Here is a 19,506-nt window from a genome sequence, read left to right on the forward strand (position 1 = left end):
CACATCATTTACAGGGACAGAGTTTAAACGTGACTGAGTTCTGCTGGGCTTGATGCCGTCATCATCACTGTCTTTAGAAAAGTCTTCAGTCTTCAGTCTGTCTGGTTCTGGTTCTGGTTCTCCACAGTCGTCTCCACCAGCTTCTGTTTCCATCTGTTCAGTTTGTCTGTGATGAAGCTGTGAGGACTGAGGTTTCTCTTCATCATCATCTTCACTCTTCACAGAGACAGGAGTGACTGTGAACTTGGTGAGATCAACTTCATCCAGTCTTTGAAGCTGCTCTCCCTCCTGATTGGTCCAGACTTCCTCCTGTTCCTCTTTAATGTGTCGGGGCTCTGGGTCCTCCTGGTCCTCCTGGTCCAGACTGGAGCTCCGCTCCTGTTGTTGCACTTTTTTAATCACCAACAGCTGCTGGACGTCTGTAGGACACATTAAAGAAAAAGACATTTGTTAAGATTTGGTAAATAAAACTAGGTAGGATTCTGATTCTAGGATTCTGGACCTCATCCTTTCATCGTTTCAGCCAAGGCTTCCTCCAGAACATGTCAGTAACCCGTCGTCTCGCAGTTCTTTACATTTTAGAAATGCTAATCTTTGTTCGTCAAGAGAGGGACTAGAGGTAGAGGTGGTGGAACAGGAGCCTGAAGTCGGCCTTCTTCTGTCCTTTGATTCTCCATCAGAAGTGAGACCTTCTTACACATATTGATATAAATATTCATGTGTGGCTGGAGATTCTAGAGCAGGAATTCATTCTCCACCCTGAGTAAAACGGTGAAACCCCAGTGCTTAGCAGTATTTCGGTGCACTACTAACAAATGCATAATTCTTCAGAGAAGCTAGCATAGCAGTCTTAGAAAGTTGAGCCCTACAGCTGAACTTGTGAATGGACTGTGGCCTAGACTCCAGAGCAGTGACCTGACTAACACTTACTGTGTTAGATTTAAGTCCATTGGAACCATCAGAACTGGTAATGAAGGAACATTTTTAAATTTTTGGACAACAATGGAGCTTTAGGGCACAGGGGAAGAATATATCAGGCTGTGATGCACACACATTGATTGTCAGTCAAGTTGTCACAGTAAAAACGTATGTAGCAGTCAGTAATAAAACAGAACGTCATGGTTAATTTTAAGTATTGCACTGTAGAACTTCATCCTGCTCCGTTAGACTAAATGTGTCTGAGTGGTTTGAGGTGTGGTCCAGTATGAAATCATACCCAGACTGTAATGGACATTCCTCCTGTTGTGGAATTTGCCTCACTTGTCTAACTCGCTCTAAGAAGGTTCCCTGAGTCTCTCTTTACATGGGTGACAAGTCCAGGGTCCAGTCAAAGGTCATCTGACCTGAACAGGTACACCAGCAGTTAACCGCTCTACATGACCACAGTCCACAGCTGCACAAGTAGGAGAGTAGTTCGTCCCCCAGATCCTTTCTCCTGAGGTCCCAGGGTCACAAGCTTATCTAGCAGACAAAGTGTCTCCACACTCTACAGCAGGAGACGATACGTGAGCGAGGCCCACACATACAGTGATTTAGAGGAAGGAGATATGCAGAGCTTCTTGTTTTTCACTTATGTCCAATAGAATTTGTGTCCACATAGACACATCAAGTCCACACAAGGTAACGAGCCGGATTCCAGGGAACGTCAGGGGACAGTTAAAGACCTTCACCCAAGAAGAAGCCTTCAGAATTGGGTTGGCAGTCACAATATTCTCAGTGTATTGATAATCTGAATTCTCCTGATCGAGCTTCATTAAATACTCCTGAATAAATCACCTGGACTCCTGAACTCTTCTTCAGTGTCTGAAACATTTCCACTACAGCTGCTGAATGAAGCAACGGAGTGACAGTGCAGTAAATTTGTGTGAAAATGACGATGTGTTTTCAACCTTCAGCTTGGTCAAATGTCAGATCTCCAGTCTCTCCTTACCACAGTAAATATATTTACAGAAAAAAGTTGTCATGTGTATTTATTTTACTTAACTTTATTTGAATTATAAAAGGAAAGTGTGCAGTGATATTGATCATTTACAGGAAATGAAAACATGCTTCCACCGGATTTAGCGAGATGCTAATTTCCATTTCGACGCAATAAATAAAATTTAAAGTACACAGACTGCAGTAAATGTAGGTGCCTTACATAATGACAGCAGTAGAAACAGAAATAGAAAAGTCGTCAAAAAGTCATTAAGTTTATAGAAAAAAGTAGTCAAAAACATCATTATCAGAGAAAATAATCATAAAAACAGTCAGCAAATTTAGAGGAAAAAGTCACCCAAAGTCATCGTTTAAAGAAAACGCTGAAAAAGTCGTGGTTAGAGAAGAAGTTTTTTAAAAATTGTCATGTTGAGAAAAAAGTTGTTCAGATTCACTGAAGTCTCACAATAAGAGACTAACAGATGTTTGGTTGTTTGGACACAGTGATATTTGTCTTATATAATAGTAGTTTCCTGTCAGAAAAGGTAAAATGGTGACAATATTCTAAATTAAACTGATGTAGATGTTTTAGGTGTTGCTGCTGACCCCGTCCACAGCAGTCATTGATTAGCCTCCTGGACCAGTTCTCCTGCTGCTTCTCCAAACTGACCTCCATCTCCTGTGATACACTGACTGTAGAGAAGAACCTCATAGAACCACACTGCAGATAATACAGACTCTCCCTTTAAAGTGTGATCAGTGATCAGAGCTGATCGATCGGTGATCAGATGTGTGTGATCAGTGATCAGAGCTGATCGATCAGTGATCAGATGTGTGTGATCAGTGATCAGAGCTGATCGATCAGTGATCAGATGTGTGTGATCAGTGATCAGAGCTGATCGATCAGTGATCAGATGTGTGTGATCAGTGAGTGAGTGTGGGTCCAAACCTGCTCTGTGTAACCGAAGTTGAGGGTTGAAAACAGCGTCGTGTCAGAGACACTTTATGAAGAGAACGGCGATGGGACTAGACGCCATCTTGCTTTTGCCAGAATGAGAACAATCACTTCCAGTGCATACACATCTCCGGACTTCAAAATAAAAGCCCTGATGGTTTGCTGACAGTAGAGAGACATATTAGAATTATTTACAAACAGGTTTATGGGGAGTAACAGATTACATTTAACAGCATTATGTAAAAAAAAAAAAAGGTAACTGTAATCCATTACAGTTTAAGTGTGGTAAAAATGTGGATTATCAGTAGGATCACAGTTTTAAAATAAAGAGCCACGCAGCTGCCAGTTCATTTCCACAGCCTCTAGTGAAAAAAAAAAGCTTTTTTGTCTTTAAATCAATAAATAAATTGATCACAACAAAGGAAGGAGCAGCTGGAAGAACTAGTAAACCAAACAACAAACAAAAAAACACTATATAAAACTCTGATTTCAGTTTCTTAAATGTGAATATTTTTTGGTTTCTTTCCTCCTCTGACAGTAAACTGATGATCTTTGAGTTTTGGACAAAACAAGACATTTGAGGACGTCATCTTGGACTCTGAGAGACGTTTTCTGACATTTTATGGATCAAACGACTAATTGAATAGTTGAAAAATTATTGCCCAATTGATCACTAGTTGAAAAAAAGACCCAAACGTGAAAAATGAGTGGCATGTAGTGACGTAATTGATAAGACTGACAGGATTAATTTTTCCCCATATTCTATATATTTATGGACCAAACAACTAATCAGTTAATGGAGAAAATAATCAATCCATTAATCAATGATAATTATTAGTTGACGCCAAGATTATGTTACTGAATACAGATAATTACTGACTGTATTGTTTGTTTCTTTTTATTTTTTTTTCTTACTGTGATATTGTCAATATATTTTTAAAGACACTTTATAAAAGCGGGGCCCCACCAATAAAATAATGCTATCTGGGGGCCTCTGATCAAGTTTTTTTTATTTTCAAATATGTCACAAAAACACAGAAGTTGAACATGGGACAATTATGTCAAATTCTATTTTATCAACATATGAGACTGTTCTAAATTTCACATATTTATTATTTCATAACAAAATAATTTACATTTATAAAATTAAGTTAAAATAATAAGGTCCCACTCAGTGGGATGAATACTGATTTACATAAACAAGTTAGAAACAAAGGAAACACTTCGCACATCTATTAAACAAGACAGGCGCGTTGGAGAAAGAAGACCAAAAATTACAAAAGGACTCCTGCACAATGTCGAACTTGCAATTTGTCATTTATTTGCGACATTTCTGTACTAGACCTTCATCAAACAAACAAGTTAAATTTAAAGTTTATATTTCAAACTGGACATCGTCTCGTCTCTTCCAGATTTTGTTCATGAGTCTGTTTCTCTCACTGAGTATTGATTTAATGTCCAATCGATCCACAGATCTCTGAATTTAAATCAATAATTCCAACATGAAACATTGTTCAGTCTGAGAAGAAATTTATTTCAGTCTGTATTAACAATTTTCCAAAATGAATGGACATTTAATAAATAAATAAATAAATATCAGACATTAAAAGACAAAATTTTTGCCAAAAATATGTCAACTGAGACTTTAACTTCCATTCTGATGCTTCTTATAGAACACATTCTAACAAGGAACCCGAAGTTCCAATTGTTTTATACACAGTAATGATCAGACCTCCATTTTATATTTGTTTGCCACCTTATTTTTAAACAGTTTTAAATGTGTGAAGTGAACTAAAAGCACCACTAATACTCATATTATCGTTGATTTATCTGTAGAACTTGTTTCATTCAAATCTGCAGCTCAAACTGCTGCAAAAACTGGATTTAATGAAGGAAAAGTCTGAATTCCAGAACTGATCAATAATCATTGAGCAGTAAACATTTTAACACCATGAACAAAATTAATTAATTTGACAAAAATCAATGTAATGTTTGAAGTTCGCCACTAGGGGGCAGCAGACGAACACAGATCATGTCAGTGAAGTGACTCACAACATTTAAAGACAAACAGGAAATTCATATTTTCAAATTAATATTTTCTTCAGTATGATAAGATACTTTAACTCTGAACTGTTCTTGAGAAAACATGCAGGAAGTGACAGATTGACTCGGATTGGTTCTCAGGTGAATTTAACACAAAACATTTCTAATAGCAGTGTAATTATGGTCTGGGGTCAATAAATAAATATGAGGGGTCAAAGGGTTATTAAAAATCTAAATGTAGAGTCAAACAATGAAACAGATTGCGTGAGTTTCTTCTGCTGTTTTTCTACTGATGAATTTAAAATATTTGACCTGTTCAGAACACTGAAGATGCCAAGAAGGAAAAAGATCCAAAAAAAATGTTTGTGTTTAAAAGAGATTATGGGAAAATAATCAGTTAGTATTTATGATAATTAATTCATGGCTTAAATAACTTCAGTCATTTCTGAAGATTAACTTAATTAAAATCTAGAAACCAGCAGTTGACAGACCGCTCTGTATCCAAACTGAACCACGACCTGTAACCAGGGGTTCATGTACTCCAGGCTGGTCTCTTGAGTCTTTTTGAAGGTCTTGTCCCATCATCAAATGCATTTTTACTTGTTCTCATGTCAGTCTTAGAAAGACTGAGAAAGTCTCAGAAAAATCTGGAGGATTAAGTTACAGGACTAACAAGTAAACAAGAAAAATGCCTCTGCTCCTGTTTGGGAGGATTTTGGATTTAGTCCCTGCTTTGAATGAGAGATGTTGCTTGTTGTTCTCCATCTCTGTCCCTTCATCTCCTGTTATCTCTCTACTGTCTAATAATGGAAAAAAATGGTCACAAAACATTCAAAAACCCAAAAACTCACAGCACGAACTGATGGACGAAGTCAGACCATGACAAGAAAAAACAGACCTCTGAGGGACCCCACACATGTTCTTATTTCAGCATGTTCTTATACCATTTGAACTTTCTGAGGTGGAAAACTGAAAAGTTTCAGCGACATGCTGACGTCTATTACAGTCAACTGGATCTTTTGTCTTCCTTGTCCGCAGCAGGATAGTTTCTATCACATGTGAAGTGTCATGTGTTTTCCCAGATTTCCCTGTTGTGTGAACCTTTTTCCACAAACGGAGCAGCTGAATGGTTTCTCTCCAGTGTGAACCTTCATGTGATTTTTCAAGATGCTCTTCAGACGAAAACCTTTGTGGCAGACCGAGCAGCTGAATGGTTTTTCTCCTGAGTGACGCCTCATGTGTGCAATGAGTTCTGCATTGTATCTGAATCCTTTATCACAAACAGGGCAGCTTAACGGTCTCTCTCCTGTGTGTGTTCTCATGTGATCCCTAAGCCGAAACTTGTAACCAAACTTTTTCCCACACAGAGAGCAGTTAAATGTGTCCTGTCCTGTGTGACGCTTCATGTGTTCATTGAAGGTGTTACGCTGATTAAATTGTTTTCCACAGATTGAGCAGCTGTATGGTTTTTCTCCTGTATGAAGTCTCCTGTGGATGTTCAAACAATACCTACGGCTGAAAGTTTTCCCACAGTCAGAGCAGCTCAATGGTTTCTCTGCTGTTGCTTCCCTGACAGAAATGTCATTATTGTTCTGAGAGTTTGAACCTGACTGAGGTTCTCTAGTCTCCTTCCAACCATCACTTTTATCAGATTCACTCAGTGAGCAACTGAATGACTTCTCCCTCATGTGAATTTTCATGTGTCTCACAACATCTCCTTTAAATCGAAAACATTTCTTACATACTGAACAGGTGAAAGGTTTTTCTCCTGTGTGGCGAGTCATGTGACGAACTAAGTTCGCCTTCTGAGAAAATTCTTTGCAACAAACTGAGCACCCAAATGGTTTCTCTCCCGTGTGAACTCTCATGTGTACAGTCAGATCTGCCTGTGAGCCCCATCCTTTCCCACATTCAGAGCAGCTGAAGGGTTTCTTGCTAATGTTACATCCTACATCACTGACAGAGGCCTCATTATTTTTCAGAGAGTTTAAACCTGACTGAGGTTCTCCGGTCTCCTTCCAGTCACCATCATTAATATCAATCGCAGACAAGTTCCAAGTCCTGTCATCAGGTGTTACATGTATGTCTGGATATGTGTTCCAGGCTGGTCCTGGTCTTCCACAGCCATGTCCATCAGCTTCTGTCTTCAACTGTTCAGTTGAGATGCTGGCTGGAGAGTTCTCCTCAGTTTGACTCTTATGAAGGTGTGAAGACTCACCAACACACTTGTGGATTTTGAGCTGATTATAGTGATTAAATGTCTCAACACAAATGCTGCAGCTGAATCCTTTCTCTCTTAAGTGAACGAACATGTGCCTTGTCAGATTGATCTTTTGTGTAAAACGTTTTCCACAAACTGAGCAGCTGTATGGTTTCTCTCCTGTGTGAGTCCGCATGTGGAGGTTCAGACAGTACCTACGGGTAAAAGTTCTACCACAGTAAGAACAACTAAAGGGTCTCTCGACTGTTTTACCACTAACAGAGACATCATTATTTTTCAGAGAGTTTAAACCGGACTGAGGTTCTCTGATCTCTTCCCAGGGACCACAGCTGACAGTCTCAGAAAAGTCTTCAGTCTCATTCTCAGTATCAGGTTTTAAATGTCTATCTAGTTCAGAGCTCCTAGCTAGATCTGGTCCTCGACAGTCCTCTCCATCAGCTTCTGTTTCCATCTGTTCATTTCGTCTGTCATGAAGCTGTGAGGACTGAGGTTTCTCTTCTTCATTAGCTTCATTCATCACAGGGACAGGAGGGAATGGGAACTCGATGATATTTCTGTTCTCTTCTGTTTGACTCTGATGTTCGTGAGTTTTGAAGTGTTTATTATGACTGAGTGTTTCGTCACAAACACTTAAGTTAAATCCTGTGTCTGCTATGTGAATGGACATGTGCCTCATCAGACTGACCTCTTGTGTAAATCCTTTACCACAGAATGGGCAGCTGAATGGTTTCTCTTCTGCATGAGTACTCATGTGTCTCACAACAGCTCCTCTATGTCGAAAACGTCTCTTACAAACTGGACAACTAAAAGGTTTTTCTCCTGTATGACGAGTCATGTGACGAAATAAGTTTGCCTTCTGAGAAAATCCTGTACCACAAACTGAGCACCTAAATGGTTTCTCTCCTGTGTGAACTCTCAGGTGTGTCTCCAGACAGTAATTGCTGTTAAATGTTTTCCCACACTCAGAGCAGCTGATGGGCTTCTTTTCTGTGTTATATCCGTCTTCAATTACAGGGATTTTGTCATCTTTCTCTGAGTTTAGAAATGTCTGAGGTTTTATGGTCACCTCCCTGACACCATTAGTGACATCAGTCTCAGAGGAATCTTCCGTCTTGCTATCAGGTGTTAAATGTGTATCTAGATGTGAGTTCCTGGTTGGTTCTGGTCCTCCACAGTCCTCTGCATCAGCGTCTGTTTTCATCTGATCAATTAAGCTGCTAGTTCGAGGCTGTGTCTCTCTGTTCTCTTCAGTTTGACTCTGATGAAGCTGTGACAACTGACCACCAACACACGTGTGAGTTTTGAGCAGTTTATAGCGACTGAATCTTTTATCACAAACACTGCAGCTGAATCCTTCCTCCCCTATGTGGACAGACACATGCCTCATCAGATGGACATTTTTTGCAAAGCTTCTATCACAGAATGGGCAGCTGAATTGTTTATCTTGTGTGCGAGTCTTCATGTGACTCTGCAGAGTGAATAATTTCTCTCTTGTGTGAATTTTCATGTGTTTCATAACATATCCTCCATATCGAAAATGTTTCTTACAAACTGGGCAGCTGAAAGGTTTTTCTCCTGTATGACGAGTCATGTGACGCCTTAAGTTTGACCTCTGAGAAAATCCTTTACTACAAACTGAGCACCCGAATGGTTTCTCTCCCGTGTGAACTCTCATGTGTACAGTCAGATCTGCCTGGCAGTCCCATCTTTTCCCACACTCAGAGCAGCTGAAGGGTCTCTTATCAGTTTTACACCCTACACCAGTGATGGAGACGTCATCATCTATCAGAGAATTTAAATGCGACTGAGATTTTCTGGTCTCCTCCCAATCACCATCACTGACTTCAGTCTCAGAAGAGTCTTCAGTCTTGTTTTCAGTATCAGGGGTTAAATGTGTATCTGGATGTGAGTTCCTGGCTGGTTCTGGTCCTCCACAGTCGTCTCCATCAGCTTCTGTTTTCATCTGTTCAGTTTGTCTTTGATGAAGCTGTGAGGACTGAGGTTTCTCTTCATCATCATCTTCACTCTTCACAGGGACAGGAGTGAATGTTAACTTGGTGATATCAGTTTCATCCAGCCCTCGAAGCTGCTCTTCATCCTGATTGGTCCAGACTTCCTCCTGTTCCTCTTTAATGTGTCGGGGCTCTGGGTCCTCCTGGTCCGGCCTGAGGCTCCATTCCTGCTGCTGCTCAGGGTGAACCTCTTCTTTATTCACCAACAGCTGCTGGACGTCTGTAGGACACTCTGTAATAGACAAACACATGCAAAGGAAGAAATTAGATTAGATCTTTGAGACCAAATATGATCATTTGAAAAGAGATTCCAAAAATGAAGGCCTCAACTTGTCAAACCTTGATATGATTGCTCCAAAAACAATTTTCTAGATGCCATAGAAAGGAGGTGGTAACTTATTTTAAGTCCCACCCACCCTCGGTGTGTGTGCAAAATCCAGGGCCTTTTTTTAAACCTTATTTTTACTTTCTAGATTAAAACATTGACAGACCACGCTGATTTTACGAGCTGTCGTCAGTCCGACTTTGCTGATGAAAACATCTGGGGTTGCCTGGGTCATCAGGGCATACACACTGGGCAAGAAGGGCTGCCATCTGATGGGGCCACAGCCCCGACTAGTGGCAGGTGGCTGCATAACATCATAGAGGCATCAGTTAACTGGCATTGTACATGAATAAGATATTGAAAAATCGTTTAACTGCCTAGTATTTCTGTCACTGACCACCGAGGGTGGCGACATTTAATCGTATTGTCCCCTAATCACATACATCCCTACACTGTACGTTTACAACAACTTGACTGTTCACATTTTCCTCCACTCAGTCACTGTCAGTCTCTGACATTCACTTTCTTGTAGTTGTAAGTTACATGTTTACCAGCTTACCTTCATTATTGGGACTAAATCCAAAATACTTCCAGGGCAGAGCATTTTTCTCTTTTAATAGTTAGTCCTGTAACTTTATCCGGCCGTGCTGCTTTGTCCACCTGTACAGAGACTAGATAGTCTGATGACCCATTCACAGTTATTCCAAAAGGCAAAACTGCAAGAACAAGAAGGAAACTTTCTGACATTTAAGGTATACATGGCAGAATATTGTAAATGTCAGAAACCTTCCTGTTTGTCTGAAAATCCCTGACCCCAGGTGGTTAACGCTAACAAAAGGGAAGAGTGATGAGAAGATTTCAAAAAACATAGCTGCTGTGGGTTCTGTACAAATTCCTGATTTTTAACGTCCTACAATGGGCCCAGAAAGATGAGGCCTAACCCAGCGGTCTGTGACCTTTAGGATCAAAACAGCCATTTTTGGCTGAAAAAGGATAAGAAATCTGTCTGGAGCTGCAACTATCAAATTCTCTCTTTTCCTTGAAGACATTTTTTTGATTTGGCATCCATCGCTAACTTACAGTGACTCAAAACGACTAGCCACCATCACAGAACCAAAGACATAGACTATAACATACATTTTATGGAGTGGTGTATAGGCGACATATTTTTACAGTTTACAAATGTAAGAATTACATTACGCTGTAAATTAAAAAAACATAGCTGAGTCCTACAATAGATTTGACTTTTGAGCACAAACTCAAACTCTATTTTGAAATAAACTTCAAAAAGTTTTGCCAACCTATAATCTTTTGTTGAGATAATTTGCTTTTTTTTCTCTGGAAAACTTGAATCTTTCAGTTTTAGAAACTCAAAGACTCAAAACATGCATTTCAAAATTTTAACCTGTCACTTTTACTCGAATCACTTGAATTTTGAATACATATGGGGGATTCAAAAACTCAAAGATTATATAGAGGAAAAGTAAATTATCTCAACAAAAGATCTGTAGTTGGGAAAACTTAAGATTTAGGCTCAAAACTCAAAAAATCATTGTGGTACGTTGCTTTGAAATGTTGAGTTGTCTCAACTTTTTCACACACCTACGACAATGATAAATGAAAATTAAATGTTAAATTATTATTCATTTCCATATAATTTTTTTTGCTAAAGTCACAGAGAGCCACTGGAGACGGGCTAAAGAGCCACATGCCACTCCAGAGCCACAAGTTGCAGACCCCTGCCCAAACCCATGGACGAGCCGGTATGAAAGTGTCCCAGATTATTATATAGTCGTCCAGAAAGACCAGGTTTGTGATCCAGAGAGCCACTAACAGTGCTAAGTGACAATACAGGGACAAAATGGAGTCTAACTCTGAGGGCTCTAACACTGAAAAACATGTGGTCTGGACTACAAATCAAGAGAAAGACCTGCAGTGCTGAGATAATGTCTGATCAAGACCCCTGTCCACCTGTCCTGTCATGTCCAGGACCCTGGAAACCAACGTATTTGTGCATTTTCAGCTGGTAGGAGAAGGGAGGGAGATTATGAAGTATTTTTAACCTCCTGAGAAACAGGACAAACAAAAACAAATAAAAGAGCAGTAAAGCTTCGCATGGCTTCACTTCACCACAAACAAGAAGAAACTGCAATTGGCATTTCTGGTAAGAGCACAACGGCCGTCCTCGAGACAAAAATAACCTGTCCAAATTCACGTGCTACGCAAATGAGTACATAATGTGCAAAGTGCACTGGACTTCCGGTCGGACAAAAGAAGACATTTGAAGTAGTTTTACTGAGATTCTGATACATCAGAAAATGTTTCTGATGCTGCAAGTAAGAGAGAGTCTGTTCACTGATCTGAAGTCATTTATTAACCCTGAAACAAGACCTTACTGCTCCTCAACAGTGTCCTGCATGTACCTGAGCCAGGAAGTGCAACAATGCAGGGCTCAATGTTTTTCTTTCAACTTGTCCAGTTCGGCAACTGGACCAAAAATCTATTTGCCCAGAGTCAATCTGTACTTGAGTTTTATTAGAAATGATCATATAATCAGTGTCTCTGGGAAGTTACAACCTCAACAATTAACACAAAAACCACTAATTCCCATGAATTCTCTTCATCACTGCAACTTTTCTGCAGAGTTGACCAATCATCACAGCTTCCCATGAGTTCCACCAATCACAGCAGTCCCCTGAACAGATGTTGTACATGTACGCCTCAATGAACCGACTCAGTGTTTACTGTCTTCATTCATTTTTATTTTTTTACATTTTGTCAGTTTCTGACATTGTTATTGATATTTATCAACACTCTGTATATTTTTATATTTTATAATTTTGTGCTGTTTTGACTGAGTTTAAGCTCCAAAAAGATTTTGTGAACTTCTTCATTTAAATATACAGCAGATTTTGACACTAAACTGAGGTTCCTCAGAACCAAGTGCTGATTTATTCTCCCTGGAACAAGTTACTTTTGATTTCTGATGAGTTATTCCAAAAAACCTAATAAATAACTAATATTCATTTTCTCCCACAATTTCACTGCAAAAAAACTTGTGACAAACATCACAATTGTTTAGTAAAGCTGCCATGAAATTAGAAATTTTAGGCCGCAGCATTCTGCCGGCAAACAGACAATGTTTTTTTTTTGTAGCTTTTCACTACGTGACGTCATCATTTGTAATTCAAGATTAGCAAAAGAGTCACTTGTTCTAAATGATTACATGAGAAGATTCAAGAAAATAAAGAAAAACAAAAGAAACAGAGTGAAAACAGCGATAACAGTCACATCATCAGCTATCAATATATTGACAAACATCCCTTTAATTACAAATGATTCATATAATTACCAGTTCGTCTGTAATTTGCTGACGTCACTTTGGACTCTGAAACTGTGATGAGAATTTTTCACAATGTGTTTACATTTAAAAAATAAATAATCGGTTAATAAATAATCCGCAGCTGAATCTATAATGAAGAAAACCGACAGTGATCCGAGCTGATCGATCAGTGATCAGATGTGTGTGATCAGTGAGTGAGTGTGGGTCCAAACCTGCTCTGTGTAACCGAAGTTGAGGGTTGAAAACAGCGTCCAGTAGTCTCCGTTGTCTCTCGTTCTCCTCTTTTGAACGACAAAGTGTCTCCTCGTACTCTGCTATCGTTCTTTCAAACAGACCAAATATGTCTTCAGCAGCCGCAGTTAGTCGCTGCTTCACCAACGCTCTCAACATCTGGACTTTAGACATTTTCACACACACACACACACACACACACACACACACACACACACACACACACACACACACACACCGAGACTCTGACACACGACACACACACTCACACACACACTGACGGACACTCACTCATCATGTTAGAGACACTTTATGAAGAAAACTACAGACTCGGTGTCACTGGACGCCATCTTGGCCAGAATGACGGTCAAGTCTCAAGGGAACCTTTGGTTTGCTGAACTCTCGCGAGATTCGTCCGCGTTGTTTCTTCATTGTTCTCGTTGTACAATCTGCTGAGGTTTTATAAAATGTCCGTCGATCTGAGTAGGTTTACAGACAGAAAACACCTGGTAGAGTCACAAGAAGAGATCATGGTTTGGGTTACAATAATCAACTCTCGCGAGATCTTCCGCGGTTCTGGGGTTACCATGGAGACACGTTAACATGGCAATCCGTTCCGGTGCAGATATATTTCAGGACTTCAAAATAAAAGTATAAAAGACCTAACGGTTTGCTGAGACAATAAAGAAAATGTTTTATTTACGAAACAATAATGACAAAAATTCAACACAAATTCTGACTAAAATCACAGCAGTTACTGCTTCAATAAGTTTTACATCCAGTAATTAATAACTGATGCCTTAAACATCTGTCTATTTAAATTTAGTCGCCTTTTTGATTCAATTCCAGCCACTTTTCTATTTTATCACATCTGTTTAGAGTTTTAAAACATCTGAAATTTGTTCATTTAAGTTCAATAAACTTTGACCAGTAAACATTTTAACAGCTCAAACAAAATAAATTAATTTGACAAAAAAAAAACAAAAAAAAAAACTAACTAATGTCATGTGAGAAGAGAAACACTAGGGGGCAATAGATGGACAGGGAAGTGATTCATTCGAACAGAAACAGGAGGTTCATATTTCCAAATGAAGATTTTCTTCAGATAAAAACTTTAACTTCAACTGATATTTGACAACAACAGGAAGTTATGGTCAGGGTTCCCAACACAAGGGTCCAGACACCTTGGTGGGTCTTGATATAAATTTGAGGGGTCACAAGATGATTACAAATAAAAATGCAAAGACAGAAAATGAAACAGACTGTTTCTTTCTTCTGTTTTTGCACTAAAATATTACAAATATTTGATAACTTGACCTGTTTAAACCTCTGAAGACTCCAAGAAGGAAAAGTCATTTTTGTATCTTATGTCTTCATAAGAATGAGATAGAAAAATTAAAAAAATAATCAGGAAGTATGATATTTAATTTTTTCAGTAATTCCTAAACAGTCATTTGTGAGGTTTTATTGCCTTCAATTCACTCATATTTCAGCAGATCAAACATGACACAAAGACGTTTGATGTTGTGGTTTCTGTTGACCCACTGATCCACAGCTCTGAGTATCAGTAATCAATACATTTAAGGTATTGGTTTCCAACCTGAGGTCTGTGCCCCCCTTGGGGGTCAGCCAGAATTAATGGGGGTTCCCAAAACTTTGTCTGCTGTGAGGACATCAAAGTCAGATTTGCACATTAACTAAAGTCACAATTAATACAAACGTCTGTGTAAAACATTATTTAAAAAGATACATTTCTTTGTCCTCAGTCACAAATAGTACGTTACTTACGTAGACCACACCTCTGTGACCTCTGTGACCTCTGTGACCTCAGCTTTCTTTTGATACAAATAGGGGAACCACTGTTTTAAGGTATCAACAGAAATAACTCAGTATAAAGACAAAATAAAACTTATCCAGTCAAACAAGACGAGTTTTGCTCACAGCAAATCATTGCAAGTGTTCTTCAGGTTACTGCGATGTGTGATTGTCTCACGACTGCAGCAGTTACAACCTGTACCGTCCATGGTGAAACGTCCTGACTGACTGTACTACACACCTGTACAGGAAACCTTGTTTCTCATCAGTTCCTCCCTGTTTCATCCCAGGATCACAATTCTCCTGATTTCTGACAATTTTAACATGTTTTATTTTTTAAACCTGTTTCTGATAGTGTGCAGTGTGTCTAAACCAGACAACTCTACACGTGTCAAACGGTGAAAACATTAAGGTGATATGGGAAAAACATTGTACTGAACGACTCTCACAGTGTCCAAACTGAAACATGACCTGTAACGAGGGTTTCAAAATGCCGCTAATCAAGTTAAGTGAGCTTCTGAATGCTTCACCAAATGTAACACTTTTTAAGACTTTTAAGACTGAATTATTGGTCATACAATCAGCTGGTAAAAAGACAAACAGCCCAGTTTCTACCTGGATATGGTGGAACGTTTCACCTTCATATCTTTCGCAGTCAACTGACTCTGCAGCTGGATGCTTCTATCACATGTAAAGTGTCATGTGTTTTCCAACATTTCCTTATTGTGTGAATCTTTTCCCACAGAGCAGCTGAATGGTTTCTCTCCAGTGTGAACCTTCATGTGATTTTTCAAGATGCTCCTCAGATGAAAACCTTTGTGACAGACTGAGCAGCTGAATGGTTTTTCTCCTGAGTGACGCCTCATGTGTGCGATGAGTTCTGTGTTGTATCTGAATCCTTTATCACAAACTGGGCAGCTTAACGGTTTCTCTCCTGTGTGTGTTCTCATGTGATCACTCAGTGGGAACAGAGAGCAGTTAAATGTGTCCTGTCCTGTGTAACATTTCGTGTGTTCATTGAAGGTGTTGCACTGATTAAACTGTTTGCCACAAACTTCTCTCCTGTATGAAGTCTCCTATGGATGTTCAAACAATACCTACGGCTGAAAGTTTTCCCACAGTCAGAGCAGCTCAGTGGTTTCTCTGCTTTTTCATCACTGACAGAAACGTCATTATTGCTCTGAGAGTTTGAACCTGACTGAGGTTCTCTAGTCTCCTTCAGGTTCACTGAGTGAGCAACTGAATGACTTCTCCCTCATGTGAATTTTCATGTGTCTCCTAATATTTCCTCCATATCGAAAAAGTTTCTTACAAACTGGACAGCTGAAAGGTTTTTCTCCTGTATGACGAGTCATGTGACGCCTTAAGTTTGACCTCTGAGAAAATCCTTTGCCACAAACTGAGCACCCGAATGGTTTCTCTCCCGTGTGAACTCTCATGTGTACAGTCAGATCTGCCTGGCAATCCCATCTTTTCCCACACTCAGAGCAGCTGAAGGGTCTCTTATCAGTTTTACACCCTACACCAGTGATGGAGACGTCATCATCTATCAGAGAATTTAAATGCGACTGAGATTTTCTGGTCTCCTTCCAATCACCATCACTGACTTCAGTCTCAGAAGAGTCTTCAGTCTTGCCATCTGGTTGTAAATGTGTATCTGGATGTGAGTCCCTGGCTGCTTCTGGTTCTCCACAGTCGTCTCCAACAGCTTCTGTTTTCTTCTGTTCATGAAGCTGAAATGGTTTCTCTTCATTCTCCTCCTCCTCCTCCTCCTTCATCTTCTCCAGCACTTGAAGCTGCTCCCCCTCCTGATTGGTCCAGACTTCCTCCTGTTCCTCTTTAATGTGTCGGGGCTCTGGGTCCTCCTGGTCCAGATCGGAGCTCCCGTCCTGCTGCTGCTCAGGGTGAACCTCTTCTTTATTCACCAACAGCTGCTGGACGTCTGCAGGACACTCTGAGAGACAAATACAATGGCAGAAATGAGGTGAGTGAAGTTATTTGAAGTTTCTATAGTAAAACAAAAACAACACTTAAACCAATAATAACATGTTTGTATCCACGTGTCTCAGGATACAAACATGTCTGTCACACCAGGGATGGCTGTCGTGTCTCAAGCACCTGGTCATTTACTTTGTTTTGTTTTCTTAATCTTTATCTTTGTGCAACATGAGACCCAAGTGGATCTGATCTCAATCCAGGGACAAAGTGGAGTCTAACTACGAAGGTTCCAACACCATAAACATGTGGTCTGGACTGAGAAGTGTTACAGACTACGAGAGGAAACCAGCAGTGCTGAGATTCAGTCTGATCTCTCCCACATGAACTGAACACTTCCTGTGACAGTCTGTAAGGAGCCGACTTCAAGATGTGTCCGTGGATGCTGGGCTGGGGGACGGGGGACGGGGGACGGGGGACGGGGGACGGTTTACATTGCTTTTACTTTTTTTTTAGAATGATTTATTTATTGCTAACGAGACACAGATATCATACAGTTATTCTGTATTTAACATTTTTCAACATCGCTTTTCTTTTCATTTTAATGCTACACACTGTGTGTGGATGAAGGCAGTGCAGGAGAGTAGTGGTGTTAAAGGTGGGGTTCTGGTTGTGTGTGTGTGTGTGTGTGTGTGTGTGTGTGTGTGTGTGTGTGTGTGGAGGACAGAGGGTCTGTGACGTTCGTCCTTGCTGTCAGTGTCTCAGGACTGTTGTCTGTCGTCCCTCTTCGTCTGTTTGATAATTGTCCTTAAAGTGTAACAGTTTGTTCGTCTGCAGCGTCGGAGGAAAAAACTACGTGATGAAACTGAAGTTGATGAATGGAAACTTACCTGAAATGAATTATGGACATATGATGTTTTACCTGTGTGAAGGTGAGCATGTGTGAAAACAGATGACTCACCGCGCTCAAACAAACACATCAGATTTTAGCCACGAACACGTCAGAACGGGTTCTCCCTGTTCTCCCTGTTCTCCTTGTTCTCCCTGTTCTCCCTGTTCTCCCTGTTCTCCCCTCAGAGGTTTTACATGTTATGATTTTTAATTGAAAGACTCTACAGGTATTTTCAGGTGTAACATCACTTCACACATTCATTTAATTGTGCAATAATCAGGTTTATTATCATCATGTTATGTGCAACATCAATATTCCCTCTGTGAAAAACTGCAGTCTGATTTTTTTTTATATATTGTTTATATTTCCTCTTGGTTATATTTTATTATTCATATTTTTTTTTATGTTTCTTTGTATTTTCTCTCCACTTTGCTGCTGTACATTTCTTTGTTGTTGTCCTGAAACTGAAGTAGCAGCTGTGTGCACAGATAATAGAACATAGAACATGTTCCACACGTTCCTGCAGCCTGTTGCTTGTTTTCTCTTCTTTTCAAACGTTTCCACTTTTTTCCTTCATCATACTTGTTTTATTTTTTATTAGTAAGTTTTTGAAGCTGCGTTCTCTGAACATGACGAAGTTTCAACAACTCGCTGTACAAATATCACAAACCTCTTATTACACTTTTATAAATGATCAGAACTTTATGCACATTTTTGTTCAGAATTCTTAAATCTATTATCAGATATTTACTCGTCTTATATATTCTACATATTGCAGTTTTATATTTTCATAAATTTGTTGTTTTATGTTTTTGAATCATCTGTAACGACAACAATCCACCCCATCAATCAAGGATCAATAAAGTATTTTTGATTATGATTGACTTTAAAATTGTGATCCTACAAATAATCCACATTTTTACTGAACGCATCTGTAATCTGATTACACCTAAAATGCTTCCTATAAAACTAAGAGAAAATATCGAACAATAAATTGATCTCAATGTAAACTGATACAGACTGACAGGATAAAGTCTGCATCAGAAACATGATCAGTGATCAGAGCTGATCGATCAGTGATCAGATGTGTGTGATCAGTGAGTGAGTGTGGGTCCAAACCTGCTCTGTGTAACCGAAGTTGAGGGTTGAAAACAGCGTCCAGTAGTCTCCGTTGTCTCTCGTTCTCCTCTTTTGAACGACAAAGTGTCTCCTCGTACTCTGCTATCGTTCTTTCAAACAGACCAAATATGTCTTCAGCAGCCGCAGTTAGTCGCTGCTTCACCAACGCTCTCAACATCTGGACTTTAGACATTTTCACACACACACACACACACACACACACACACACACACACACACACACACACACACACACACACACACACACGCACGCACGCACGCACTTTATGATCACAGATATGAGCGCGTTGTCAAGATAAACAAGCTAGACGCCATTTTGTCTGGTCGTGTCTCTATGGTAATCCCAAACCCGCGAAAGATCTCGCGAGAGTTTATCGTTTTGCCCCAAAATGTGATCTCTGTGTGACTCTACCAGCTGTTTCCTGCCTTTAACTCGTTCAGAACTGAACTATAAAAACAGACACTTTATAAAAACGTCAGCAGTTTGAGCAGGAAGAAACGACGCACAGAAATGTCGCGAGAGTTTCACAATTCAACGGTTCCCTTCTAGTCACAACGCTCTTGCCTAAAATCAGTGCACAGCTTCGTCTACAGTCCGACATTATGTTTATAATTTATTAAAATCACAATATTAATCCGTCAGGTTATATTTTAGTTTAACAATGAAAACACTGACAC

At 39.7% G+C, this 19,506-nt stretch overlaps 2 protein-coding genes across 3 annotated transcripts; both read right to left on the bottom strand.

Moving 5' to 3' along the window:
* Positions 1 to 3,964: 3,964 nt before the first annotated feature.
* On the bottom strand, positions 3,965 to 13,389 carry LOC146313689 (uncharacterized). 2 transcript variants are annotated; one of them, XM_084739560.1, is made up of 2 exons: positions 13,029 to 13,389; positions 3,965 to 9,368 (listed from the first exon to the last, which is right to left on the bottom strand). In XM_084739560.1, the coding sequence occupies exons 1-2, from the start codon at positions 13,219 to 13,221 to the stop codon at positions 5,968 to 5,970; spliced, it is 3,594 nt and encodes a 1,197-aa protein (XP_084595686.1). In that variant the 5' UTR covers positions 13,222 to 13,389; the 3' UTR covers positions 3,965 to 5,967. The 2 variants fall into 2 exon arrangements, with proteins under 2 accessions (XP_084595686.1, XP_084595685.1); XM_084739559.1 differs by having other exon boundaries at positions 3,965 to 9,380.
* A 2,681-nt stretch (positions 13,390 to 16,070) lies between these two features.
* Positions 16,071 to 19,085, bottom strand: LOC146313690 (uncharacterized). Its single transcript, XM_084738398.1, has 2 exons — positions 18,809 to 19,085; positions 16,071 to 16,816 (listed from the first exon to the last, which is right to left on the bottom strand). The coding sequence occupies exons 1-2, from the start codon at positions 18,999 to 19,001 to the stop codon at positions 16,071 to 16,073; spliced, it is 939 nt and encodes a 312-aa protein (XP_084594524.1). The 5' UTR covers positions 19,002 to 19,085.
* Positions 19,086 to 19,506: the final 421 nt, after the last annotated feature.

The sequence above is a fragment of the Lutjanus erythropterus genome, chromosome 16, assembly GCF_056507025.1.
Source record: "Lutjanus erythropterus isolate fLutEry1 chromosome 16, fLutEry1.hap2, whole genome shotgun sequence".
NCBI classification, from domain to species: Eukaryota; Metazoa; Chordata; class Actinopteri; order Lutjaniformes; family Lutjanidae; genus Lutjanus; species Lutjanus erythropterus.